Source organism: Gobius niger, assembly GCF_951799975.1.
Source record: "Gobius niger genome assembly, chromosome: 8".
NCBI lineage: Eukaryota > Metazoa > Chordata > Actinopteri > Gobiiformes > Gobiidae > Gobius > Gobius niger.
The window spans coordinates 36,111,974-36,126,087 of record NC_136859.1 but is presented as its reverse complement, the minus strand read 5'-3'; the positions used below and the strand labels follow the sequence as shown (position 1 = coordinate 36,126,087).

At 44.0% G+C, this 14,114-nt stretch overlaps 1 protein-coding gene across 1 annotated transcript; it reads left to right on the top strand.

The window, feature by feature from the left end:
- Positions 1-270: 270 nt before the first annotated feature.
- Positions 271-11,758, top strand: efhb (EF-hand domain family, member B). Its single transcript, XM_079562235.1, has 13 exons — positions 271-324; positions 415-474; positions 1,777-1,920; positions 3,237-3,417; positions 4,750-4,860; positions 6,399-6,528; positions 6,643-6,705; positions 6,805-6,872; positions 8,756-8,910; positions 10,344-10,551; positions 10,621-10,818; positions 10,919-11,100; positions 11,592-11,758. The coding sequence occupies exons 1-13, from the start codon at positions 301-303 to the stop codon at positions 11,736-11,738; spliced, it is 1,671 nt and encodes a 556-aa protein (XP_079418361.1). The 5' UTR covers positions 271-300; the 3' UTR covers positions 11,739-11,758.
- Positions 11,759-14,114: the final 2,356 nt, after the last annotated feature.

Here is a 14,114-nt window from a genome sequence, read left to right as displayed (position 1 = left end):
CAGTTTAAGTGATAGTGAAAGTGAAATGAATGCCACTTTTTAGTGATATTCTAATTTTCCGAGTTTCACCTGTGTGTACTTTTTTTGAATTTCTTCAGTGAATGTCCAAAGAAACTCATTTTCAACTCACTGTGCTCTATGGGCAGCTGTGTTGCCTAGCAACATGAATAAACAATCCAGAGCAGTGGAGCTAACTTAGCCTTCCTTAGCCTGCCTTTGTGCACAAGTTCACAAAAAGGCTGCAAACTGATGCAAATATAATCATTGTATAGTCTTTTTCAGAACTGCTTTTGATTTAAGATGCAAACCTTGGATCAATCAATGGTGGGTCTTCATTTCAGCAAACAGAATGTGTTATACTTCTTGCTAACATTACCAACTAGCTGATGTAACTAACCTTTGCTTTGACACCAGGCTGGGAAACCTCTGCCTCCAGGAGCTAACGTTACAGAGTGTCTGAAAGAATCCCCAAAGGTTAGTGTAAGCACTGAGCAGTTTCATGAAGAACAGTGTAAGCTCAGAGGTTTAACTGCACAGACCCAGATGGCACTACAAATATAAAAAGACAGCAGTTTTGGCTAAAATTGTAACAATGTGTTTCTCCGAAGTGTCCTGTTGTGTCCAGTTTGCTTTTGATTATCAAAATATCTTCATTCCTCTGTTGGCACATATTAAGAAAATTCCATGAATAATCTAATAATAATAATTTGTTAGGGCAGATACTGTGTACATTACTGTGTACATTACTGTGTATATTACTGTGGATGTATTGGTTGGCCTCATATAGATGAGCCAACACAGACTCATACAGTTGTAGTGCGACTGGGATGGTTGACCCTGATGGTAAACGTGTGATGGTTTCCTTTAGCAGCCTGGATGATTCATATAAGATAAGATAGCCTTTATTAATCTCACAATGGAGAAAGGTACTTGTTACATTCAGCTCTTAGAAACACTCAGGGTGTGCAAATAAGCAGAAAATGTGAGAAAAATAAACAAAAAACAATGAAACAGGAGGCCAAAGCGTGCGTGCACGCACACGCACACACACACACGCACACGCACACGCACACACACACACACACACACACACACACACACACAATCTTGTACTTCTATTTTAGTTAGGACAATCCTATCCCTAACCCTAATCTAAACCCAATTCTAACCCTAATCCTAAAACCACATCTTGACCTTCAAACAGTCTTTCAATTAAGTGAGGACCACCCAAAATGTCCTCACTTTGCAAAAATGTCCTCACTCTGTTGGTTAAAAACTCAAACTAGTCCTCACAATGTCATAAGTACAAGAACACACACACACACGTAAGAAAGAGCTCGTTCCTCGTGTCCGTGGCAGAAAAAAAACAACTCAGTTATCTTTTGCGCACGCACTATTTTTATTCTCTCTTAGGGAACTTTATAGGGGCCCCGTTTATTATCATCTACATGTAACTTCATTTTCAAAATGTGACTACTACTGTAAATAGCATAAAAAACAATACATAAAAAAGTGTACAAACAACTTGTAGGAACGCTCGCCGGATCCAACCTTGTATCAGCGATCTGGTGCTCTCCAGGATTCCGAGTGGGCGGTGGGCAGGTCTGGTAGACTATCAGCTGATTCTGTGTGCATCAGATTTTTTTTTGCTACCACATAAAAAAAGTGTTTCCAAACTTTTGACGGGTACGGTATATTTAGATCAAAATTGTCTCTCATTTCCCATTCAAACTTGGTGATGAGTTGAAAACGTGAGGAAGTGTTCTTCTCTTCCAGCCGCAGACGCCTCCTGAGGTGAGGAGGTTCCGCCTCAGTCAGCAGCCGGAGCCCGGAGCCATCAGAGTGCATCATGGGAAAGCCAGAGACCCAGATGTGGCCAGCTCTTTGGTCCACGGCGTCAGCACCAAGGCCTCACTGTCCGTAAGTTAGCTCTGACCCTGTTTCTGCGGAGGTTTCTTTCCCCTTCCACTAAAAACATGTATAATAGGATCGACCTTCAGCATTTTATTCTGACCATTAGCCTGGCTTGACATCTGGAGGAAAAGCCCAGGCGCTGGACACTCACTTTGTGTGCAGAGACAAAGCACCAACAAATGACATCACTTCACTGTGTCCTACTATTAAGTGAGGCTGAGTCACTCCAAAATAAAGTCAGCCAAACTGTTCCTCTTCCACTAAAATGCTCATTTTTAACTTCAAATGTATTCTCACGATATGACACAGCGCCCCCTTCGCCTCGTCAGGGGCAGAGCAGCAGAAGCTCAGCTCAAATGAACAGGTTAACGTGTCGTGCATGAGCCAAACTCCTTATCCTGACGATAGAAAACCAAAGCTACAGACAATACAAATGTATTTTATTTCATTGGGGAAATAGGCACAGAATGGGAGAGAGAGAGAGCGCTGAATGAATCAATTCAATTATCAATTATCCATTCGTTGGGTTTTCATTTGGCTTAGATCAGCCCATGGACGGCAGAGAGTCTGCACACGTGATAATTAGCAATAGCGATCGATCAGCGGCAGCGCACACCGCGTTTCACAACGTGTCAGCAATCTTTTCCTTGAAATGTGACTTGAAAAGGAGGTATTTAAGCACTTTTGTGCCTGTGCTGATGGAGGAGGAGCTGGCGCTATGAGAGAACATGAGATTGATACTGGAGGAGAATACTGATAATTATTATATTGACTTCAAGCAGGATTTGATTTATCTATGCTGGAAGTAGATTTTTTTTTTTTACCAATCCAAGTTAAAACAATGCAATTTAGGCCATTAGCTGGTCTCCTCACCAGCCTGGAGCCTGGGATAAAATAAGGAGCTAAAAAGAGTAGAATCTGCCCTTTGACAAGAATTAAGCCTTATATGAATTATTGAATAAGAAAAAAAAAGGTATATTACCCTGAATTAAAACAGCTGTGAGACACATGATCACATACTGTAAGACTACGGTTATAATTCAGATATGACACATTATGTAGGGGTGCCCCAGAGCTGAAAAGGTTGAGAACCACTGCTTTAGTTCATGTGTGTCGTGTTATTTACTGTCATGTACTGTATATGGAAGGCCTTTCACAAACTGCAATATTAAAGAAGTATGAACAGAGTTGTACGTAAATAATGAGAAAACATGATGATGGAATTGTATTTGCTCCTTTTAATTTAAGCTGCATTGAATGAGGCTTTTTATGTTTATTTCTGTCCCTTATGAAATGAAAGTAGTGCAAGTGTTGTCCCCCAGAGCTCCAGCCTCCTGAACCCTGCCAAAGACTCCGTGTTCCAGGAGAAGCTGCAGGAGCTAAGCGAGGCCGTGCTCGGGTCCCGTCAGTGGGCGCCGCTGGGTAGGTCTCACACCCAGCGGAGCGGCCTGCCCCCCTGGGTGGACCCGCACTCCACCGTGTTCGGAGTCAGGAACAGCAGAGGTCAGTGGGACAGTCACAGTCAGAATTGTTTGTATTGCCATCGTTAGTGAGCAAGTTCACAAATTAGGTTTTTTGGTTTTGGTTCAATCGTGCAACATGACACATAAAACACATAACACATAACTAAATAATCAAAAAATCAAAAGCATTAAAACTATAAGACTGTAGGGTAATAAAGAAGATTGAAATAAAATAAGAACAATTTGACACATCACAACAGCGTGAGTGTCTTCACAGATGTTACAGATGTTTGTGAGTGTGCAGGTGCAGATCTAAGTGTATTACGTTTATGAGTCTGATACAGAGTTATTTTTTATTGTTCATGAGTGTGATTGCGGAGGAGAAGGTGGGATTTATGAGTCTGGATAGACCGTAGCCTCCTGCCTGAGGGGAGAGGGGTGAATTGTCTGTGTCCAGGGTGAGAAGGGTCAGCTGAGATCTGACCCACACACCTCCATGTCCTGGAGGTGAACAGGTCCTGGAGAGATGGGAGCTCACAGCCAATCACCCTCTCAGCAGCAGCACAATGCGCTGCAGTCGAAGCTTGTCCCGGTCTGTAGCTCCGGGGAACCACGCGGTGATGGAGGAGGAGAGGATGGACTCGATGATGGCCGTGTAGAACTGCACCAGCATCTTGGTCGGCAGCTTAAGTTTCTTCAGCTGCCACAGGAAGAACATGCTCTGCCGGGCCTTCTTGATGAGGGAGCTGATGGTTGGCTCCCAGTTGAGGTCCTGGGTGATGGTGAAGGAGTCCACGATGGAGATGGGGGTGGGAGAGTCTCTCAGGGTGAGGGGGGACGGTGGGGCTGTGTCTTTCCTGAAGTCCACGGTCATCTCCACTGTCTTGGGCGTTCAGCTCCAGGTTGCTGTGGCTGCACCAGGACACCCGCCGGTCCACCTCTCTCTAGGTCAGTTTTACAGACTGGTGACTGGAGGTGCAGCAGTCGTATACAAGGAGAAGAGCCAGGGGGGAAGTACACAGCCCTGAGGAGTTCCAGTGTTTGTACTCCGAGTGTCTGAGACGATCTTCCCCAGCCATAGTCTCTGGTCCATCAGGAAGTCAGTGATCCACCTGCAGAGGGAGTCGGGCACACTGAGTTGTTAGAGCTTGTCTTGTAGAAGTCCATGGTGTTGAAGACAGAGTTGAAGTCCACAAACAGGATCTTGGCGTAGGTTCCTGAGGAGTCCAGATGCTCCAAGGTGAAGTAGAGGGCCAGATTAATTGTGTCATTCGCAGACCTGCAGCGGATCCAGGAGGTGATGTCCTTGAGGTGGGGCGGACTGTAACCAGGATCAAAACTTAACTAACTAAACTTAACGTGCCGTGTGCAGGGCTGGACGTGCGTGAGCTGCTGAATCCTCCTAAAAGCCAAGCGGAGGTGGATAGAGAGACCCAGGAGGCGCATGAGCTCTACGTCCAAAGCCACAACCACTATTTCGTTGGTAAGAGGAACAATCTGTTATTCAGTGTGGCCCCGAGACACCGGGGAAAAGAACTCTTGTCCTGAAGGAACATTCACAAACAAGCCTTTATTCAAATTATTATCAACATTTTTTCTAGGTTATTTAACAAGACAGGACATTAAATACTGTAAACACAAACGACAAAATATAAATACAATCAACACAGACTGTGTCAAAACAAAGTGAGCTAGACATTAAACATAGAAAGTTCTAGTTGATTTGTAGCATGACATGAAGTTGGCCCAAAAAGTGAGAAGTGTCTGGATACAGTTGATGGAGGGGCATGTGATCAGAGGAGCTCCACACCTCCACAGGAAATGACATCACCTCTACAGGACAACTCTTAAACCAATCCAAACTAACCCTAAACTTAACCTTAAGGATAGTGGAGTTTACTAAGGGTGTCTTGTTGAGATTCATTCACAAAAAGTGGAGGTGACGTCATTTCCTGTGGAGAAGTGGCGCTGCATTCAGGCCCTCCTGTACTTTACCAGCAATGTTATAAAGCTGCTCAAAGTATAATGTTCCATCATTGCCGTTGATAACTTGCATTCAAACGCAAGTCTGACATCCATTTCAGATCATAAAAAAGACTCAAATACAAGCATTTATTTCATTGTAAACATTCGCCATACGTGCTTAACCATAACATATCACCTCGAATGTTCCACAGTGTGCCTTTAAAACACAAAAAGCAGCACCATTTCCTGACATCAGCCCCTCTTAACTCTGACAAAAGTAATGCAGAAATAAGTCACATTTCTTGAAATAAGCGTAGTGGCCCTTGCCCCTAGGTGTAAGTAAAATAAAATAGGATTTTTATTTCTTCACATAAATTAGGATAAAAACAACTAATTGCACTTAAAATAGGTTACGTTCATGTCATAACCTACGTGTTGTGTTCATGTGTTCATGTTCATTAGTCTCCAAACCTGCCACATTAATCTAATTAATTAATAGATTAGAGTTCTTTCTACTTGCCAACATCACACGATGGACAAGATGGTGAAAGGCTGTTATGGAGCGGAGGGAGCTGCGCAGGAGGAAGAGGAGGGGGAGGAGCTTACCGGTGCAGGACACCACAATTTAAACTAGAGGCTCTTTAGAATGTTGTGATGTCACGTGAACACAACCTATTAAATTAGAGAATACATTTCCATTTCCTTCAAATAAGACGCTTTGGATTATTTCAAAGGCCCCATACTTGACTTTTTTTAATAGAGTAACATTCTCTCTGCCCTATAAAAGTATGTTGTAAAAGTAGTAATTTATTGAAAAAATACAGTTTGCAGTGTATCATGATTTGTTGATGTTGTGTATGGTCAACCCAAATAGTCAATCCGTGATGAAAAAGGGTTTTTTGTCACATATTGAGTCCGAGGGACGGCTGTGACTGTAAAACCTGACTAAAAGGGTTAAAAATGAGATATAGTGCCTTTAAGTACACAAATACATACTTATTATTCCAGAACATGGAATAAAGCAAATATATGTTGATCTGCGTCTCGCTCCGCCAGGTGAGCGCATCAGCAGGAAGTACGATCTCCCGCACTTCAAAGCAGACGGCGTGTTCGGGCTCCCCACGCCGCACTTCAATGACGGACGCAGACTGGCCCAGACTCTGGACTGGGGGGCCATAAACCAGCTGTAAGTGTCAAACATGTACAAGTCACCATCTTTTATAGTGTGACTCTTTTCATTGTTGATGTGTGATCTATGCTGATGTCCTTGATTTGACTGGTTCATGTATTTCTCTTACAGAAGTGAAGACTCGATGGGAGCAGACCGCCACCCACAACCCTCCACTGACCACACCAGCCAAGTGTAGCTCTATTTCTATTGCTTTAGCGCATAAGTAAATTCTAATCCAGTAACTGGCAAATCCTTATACACTTTATATCAATTAACTGTTTCCTATTTCAGAGAGAAACCTACATCCAATCCTTTTGATGCAAAAACCTTGGGGATTCTTCCGGCTCCGGATCGTTTTGGTATGAGCAGCTTGTCAAATGTAATGTTTTGTAATGCCCTGGTGTTTTAATACCACAGACACAGGGGAAAGTCTCACACTGTTTTACCGGAAACACCATCCATCCATCCATCCATCCATCCACCATCCACCATCCATCCATCCATCCATCCATCCATCCATCCATCCATCCATCCATTAACCCATCCATCCATCCATCCATCCATCCATCCATCCATCCATCCATCCACCATCCATCCATCCATCCATCCATCCATCCATCCATTAACCCATCCATCCATCCATCCATCCATCCATCCACCATCCATCCACCATCCACCATCCATCCATCCATCCATCCATCCATTAACCCATCCATCCATCCATCCATCCATCCATCCATCCATCCATTTTCTTCCACTTTTCCATTTCCAGGTCGTGGGGGAAGCTGTTGGAGCTGCCCAAATCACATTGGTGATTATGGCTCCTCCTCTAACCGGGCCCGTTGGTCAGGATCATTCGGGCGCTCAAACCCCTCCACCACGTTAAGGTGGCGGTTCCAGGAGGGGACCAGAAACACCAGCGCCCCTTTATTCAGGGTTTCAAAGGTTTATACAGATGAGACGCCATCTTTTAAAGGGTGTGGCTACCAGAGGCGGGATGTACTCAGCTACATTTTACTCAAGTACTGCACATGCACATAAGTCACTTTCTGAAGTAACTGAACTTTTACAGTACTTACAGTATTTGTAATCTTACTTGAGTAAATGCCACATTGAGTAATTCTTTAAAGTTTGGCACCTTTACTTTCCATCCTGTTGGCCTCTAGGACACTCCAGGACCAATTGTTTTTTAAGGTTTCTGGTTGGTTTTTACTGCTGATGGATCAGTCAAACCGAGTTCTATTTCAAGTTCACTTCAATGTATTTTAGCGTTATTTTAAACACAACACAATACATACATACATCAGCCTGTGTCACACGTTTCTCAAAGAGCCTCATATAGTCATTATTCATTCACTCCACACTATATGGCGGTAAGTTACTATTGTAGCCACAGCCGCCCTGGGCCAGACTGACCATTTATCACATGGCTACACATAATATGCTGTTTACATCCTGGTCTCTTATTATGTCAGTTCCCTCTGCCGGACATGTGTGGAATTATTTCCTTTTCTAAATTGAATTGGCTGGAGTGAGCATTGTGGATTCATACGAGAGACTTTTTATTTTTACATACTCAGAAATTCATGCTCTACAAGGGGCCGGATTAAATCATCTAGTGGGCCAGATTTGGACCACAGGCCATGTGTTTGACACATGTGATTTGAACCACCTAGACCACCAACCTAGAAACCTACCAGAAACCCCAATAACCTGAAATAGAATTGGTCCTGGAGCGTCATAGAAACCCCTTTGATGGACAGTAAAGGCATCATGCTAACCTCACTCATACAACCACTGAGCCACTCAAAGTTCAAATTTTCACATTAAAAGTTATATAATGAACCTTTAAATGTAAAATCTTCATTTTGACGTAAAAATAGACGTATTTTCTGTGTTGTTTACTTTATTCTTCATAAGTTCTATTCATGGTATTTTCTTTGTATTTGTATTTAACGTACTGAAGTAAAAATGTACCCAGTACTTTTTTACTTTTACTTGACTAATTATTTGGGCCTCCTCCGCAGATGGCTCCCACTTCAGCAGTGAACATAGTTTCATTTAATGACTAATGCTTTTTAACGTGGCACAGAAACTCCTTTTGTTAACTTCAGATTATGTGTAGGAATAGCAGACTGTATAAGAAAATAAAACATGCCCTTCATTTCAGCGCTGGATCAAAACTGTCTGGAGTTTTTGTGTAAAAGTAAACAGTGAATTCCCCACTTGGTGCCTGTGTCAGGAGCTGGGGAGCTGATCCACCGCACCGACCCGGGACAGTTCACGCCAGGGCCCGCCCCACAGAGCAGCCTGGTCAACGCCGTCCGCTACCACCTCAAGAAAGTCAACTTCTCCTTCTTCCGCTCGCTGCTGCAGGCGTTCACTCATTATGACAAGGTCAGGCCACAAGCGTTAGCGACGTCACTTCCCTCCTTCCTCACTTTCTGAACGGATACATATCTGCACATTTCATGGCTTTCCGGTTATGTGCAGAATTATTATGCAAACTAGTTTTTTGACCATATTCCAACAGAGATGGATATCATCCAGGCTGGTAAAAACACAGAAGTTAAATCAATTCAGCTGGACATTTTTTCATAGTTGCCGGACCTTTCAAGAATCATCCAATTCTCTTCCTCCAAAAGGCAGGAACCCATTGTGTTCCTCCATGAAAAATAAGGTTATATTTAAAATTCTAAGCAGTGTCCATGGTGATGTAACTTGATGTAATTAGTTCTAGTTACTAAAGTGTATTTATTAATCCATGTGCAGCGGGGGTTCTTTCCTCATAAAACACAGGTGAGGGTTGGTGCATTCTGGTGCATTTTAAATTATGCTACAACGTTTGAGCTGACTAGTCTTCTCTTGGCCATCATCCTGAGCAGTTCCCGTCTCACTAAATCATGGCTCTCAGTGTTTGAAGAGGGGGTATTATGCTTTTTTCAATCACATAGCACCAGTCTATAGCACACTACAAAGATGACAAACCTTCTGTCGGTCTGTAAATGCAGTAAATTAGAATAACTGTCTTGTATAAAATTGCTCTCTCAAAATGGCTGTAGTGAATGTCTTGAAATAGGCCTCTGTCTCTTTAAGAACCTCTGAGCCTTTAGACACGCCCCCTCCACACACTGTCTGTGGCATCAGTGGGGAGGGGGTTCTGCTGAGGAGCAGTGGTTGGTTACTCGGCTGGTGACGAAAGCTCGGAGGCGTCTCCAGGAGGTGGGGGCGTTCCTAGGAGGACTCAGGCAAACCTATCCCTAAAATGGCCGCCATCAGAGTTTTTACAGATTACTCAAACATACGTGAATGTTCCAAGGCAACACTTCAGCCATGTTTTTCATGAGGGAATGACATAATAACATGATGTAAAGCTTGAAAAAGTCGATTTTGCATAATACCCCCCCTTTAAACAGCTCTTTCATGGTAAACGGTCTCAACTTATACATCGCTTTTCTACCTTCATTAGGCCCAAAGCGCTTTACAGCAAAGAACCAGTCACCCATTCACTCTCTCATTCTCATATCAGTGTACTCAGACACTGAAGGCAAGGAGGGTGATGTGTCTTGCCCAAGGACACAACACTAGTGTGCATTTTCATGAGCTGGGATTCGAACCCCCGACCGTCCATTCATGAGACGACCTGTTTAGTTAAAATTTCTGAACCAACATCTATGAGCTCAGCTTCATCTTCTTCAGGCTCTCTGCTGTAATGCTCTCTCGCCACTGGATACAATGTACCCTACAAACACTCATCTGCCCGTGTTATTGGTTTACCTGTACACTGACCTCCTTCTTGCTCTCATCTGTTGTTCTGTGTGCACGTACAGAAGGGCAGGGGCCTGATTGACCGCTCAGACCTGGAGGACGTGTGTCATGAGTTCAACCTGGACACCAGTGAGAAGTTCCTGCAGCAGCTGCTGGACGACTGCGACCTAGACCGAGACGGAGGCATCAGCTTCTTGGAGTTCTCCAACTTCCTCTGCTGGAAGGAGCTGATGCCCATCACGATCCAGGACCAGAAGATCCTCACGGGAGGTCAGATCCTCTGTACGCTCGCTTTATAGAACTGCTGGATGGTATTATATGCATGTGCTGCTGGTGCAGGGAGTGTGGACAGTCCTCTGTATGGGTGTGAAGTCCCCTACACCAAAGCTCTGCTGAGGCCTGAGGACCTGGAGCCGCTGAAGCCCGGCAGCTCCCTCAAAGTCCCCCGAACACTGACCCGCACCAGGGGAGACCCCGAGGCCTTCAGCCCCTCCTCAGCCCTCATCGGGGCTGTCCACGAGCCCACGGCTGGGAAAGGTGAGTGTTTCAAAGGAGGAGGAAGTGGATCTGTAGATAGATGTCAGTGAGTGTCAGTGCAGAGACAGTGTGACCTTCAGTGATAAAGTCTCATCTGCAGAACAACGCCGCTGCGGTGTGCCCAGTGTCCGCACTGACCTGCCCGCACCGCGTCTGAAGAGGGTGAGTGACCGGACCAACTACGGAGACACGTCCACCGCCGCCGCGCTGCTCCGCCCCCACGTGCACGCCGCTTTGGGCGTGCATGAGGAGCACTTCCTCAGCCCACGCAGCAGACAGGAGGTACACAACTCTCTTACTTTGGGACATATTACGTTCCAAAGATTTGCTCTGAGGGAACTGGTTTAGTTTTTAAGTGTTTAGTGAAAAAAATGTGTAGAAATTTAAATGTAGTTGAAGCTCATTAAATCAGGAAGAAATTAGATCATGTGAAAACCTTCTGGAAAAAAACAAAACAAATGTGGAGTCTGCAGGAGCATAGTTTAGATGTTGTGGCTAAAGAGGAATGAAAAAGAAAATGTGTTTGTATATCCCTGTGGACTTTGGCAGCTGGCGTCTTCCATATTTGGATTACAGAGCGTTGTCGGGGAGATTCTGTGCTACAAACACGAGTCGTGTCGACAAAAACATCATTATAAACATTGTGAAGGGAGAGTTTGGTCTGTTTTTACTCTGACATTAAAACATAGATGTTAAGGATGAAACTAGAAACAAACAACAACAAACAAATGTGTGGCGTGTAATCCCTGTAGAAAAAACTGTCCTTGTTGCAGATCGCGGAGCTCTTCAGGAACATCGGTGTGGAGCTTCCTGCGCCGCTGTTGGACGAGGTCTGGGAGCTGGCCGCTCTGAGGAGCGCCACAGGAGAGGTGTGTGTGGAGAGCTTCAGGGCCACGCTCAAGGACATTAAGGCTATGTAGACGACCGGCAGAGATGTTTCAACTCTGTCTGCCATCTCAAACACGACAAGGCACAAAGAAACACTGCTCAGATTCCAAGATCTCAGTATGGCTTTCTTGAATGGACAAGGGACAAATCAAATAAAAACCTACACTGTTAAAACTCCTGCTATTGGAAGGCACTTTAGAAATAGTTGTAGATCAGTTGATTGTAAACTTTTCAGTGGCTCTGAGGCTTTGGATGACAAGGCTCTGACAGTGAACGCAGCACACGGTCATTAATACATTTGATTTCATTTACCCAAATGAATGGCTTTACATTTGACTTGACCTGGGTCTGGGTCTGGTGGGACTTGGCCGACCGGGTCCCTCATAGATCAGGGGCCCATTTCTATAAGTCCTGTAAGTTAAGGCCCCAGCCAGTCTGTTGATGGCCCTGAGTGTCGACGGTGTGGGTGGGTGGTCAGCGGATAGACCAATGGCACATTCTGATTGCTAGTCTACCCCAGAGCAGCTGTGGCTACAATAGCAGAGTGTGGGGTGGATAAAATAATGACGACAGGGTCATGTTTGAGAAGCTTGTCAAGCATGTAAAGTGCAATACAAATAGACAGCATCAATATTCCACATGAATTGGTTCTGACCCAACAGTATTTGCTTTGTTTATGTTTCATTAAGACGTAAATCATCATTATCAGAATTAATTTCCATGTTTGCTCATCATGTCATAATTAAATTCATATCTTTGCGGCGCTTTCATTTCTAAAGACAGTTGAAAGTCTCGGTAATTGTTCTGATAATCGGATTAATCGACCTTACGTCATAAAAACATAAAACTCCACTAATAATCAAAATCACCACTTGTTTTTACAGCCTCGTTTGTTCTTTAATCGACAGAGTGATGTACAAGCGTGGCCAATTCTTTTTAATACGCGCCTACCGTATCCGTCCGCGCATTGACGCACGCTCGCGTTAATCTCATTACAGCCGCCCGCCCCCGCCCCGCCGCGCCAAAACTTCTCCCGCCGCATTAGCATTGGAAAACACCGAGATAATCCGCGCCGCGTTATTGGCGGCTAATTCCAGAATTTGTCAGAAGTGTTGTCGACATTAATAGCGAGCGCTGACAGAATGGGTTGACACGAGATGACTGCCTGGCACGGCATGAGAAGCGCAGGTTGCGTTCGAGGAACCTAATCAGGTGGGGAATTTTCTGATAGAATTAGTCACCGCGTTTCAACCTCCTTTTTCAACGTTTTGATTTATTTTTCCTTCAAACTGAAATACTGTTGCCGTCGTGTGCAAGAACATACTCCCACTTCAGCAGGGATTATCTGGGACATGTTATTTAGGATATCAAGTCCCCAGAAAGTGGGTTACGGAAGTTCACAAGTACCAGAGCCCCAAGCGTGAAAATATGGCACTGCTTTTCATACACTAATGTTTCTAATACTTGCTTCCAGGCCTTATACCTGATTCACTCTTTACTTTGGAAAAATAACTGGAATTCAAGATATTTGACCTTCATTTATTAGTCCATGGGCCAACTCCCAAATCTGGCATATCGGTACCACCAAAGGTGGCAAAGGCTTTTATTGAGTTTTAAGTTTTAGGTCCATGTCTGAGGTTTATATTTTTGTATGATAGCCTTTTCAGAGTCACAGCTTTATCATAGTTTTCAGCTGTTGAAGTGAACCACCCCCATGTCCAAAAAGTCACTGTTGACACTGGTCCATATTTTGGTTTAGGCCATTTCCAGCCCATTAGATAATGATTTACACCATTGTATTTGGTATCATTGTAAAGAAGACATTGTCATGTTTCATTTGAGCCCAAATGTACTATTCTGTGACAATTAGCGTGGCAACCATAGCTCCTCAAACTCGAGGACATTTTTTCACAATTTTCGCAAAAACAGTTTTACTACATTTAACGCTGTTTCTTCCAGGAACATCACAGACACAAATGTTTGATACTGGGAAACTCTCTAGACTCTGAGGATTCAGGAAATGTGTCAGTACTTTCTCAGCTTAAGGCCTCACTGTGAGCCATGAAGTAAAAGAATGTCCAGCTCATAGAAGTTTCTCCCATAGAAATAAGCCTACATCTGCCATTCAAGCTGAGACTTTCTGACCAGGACAGGCCCAACGCAACTTGAAATTACATTTATTAAAATTACAATTATTCTGTATCATATTAGCTGTATCCTAAATTGTAAAAAAAAAAACATTTTACATTGGCGTTTGGTAAACACCATTGGTAAGACACCATTGTCTTTTTCCTCCCGACAGTTGTACAGTCTAATGGCCCCGGGGCCCAAAAGGGACTTAGTTTTGTCCCTTCGCAGTAAGAGGAGGGTTCAATATCTGGACTGGGTCATTCTTCCCACGTCTATGT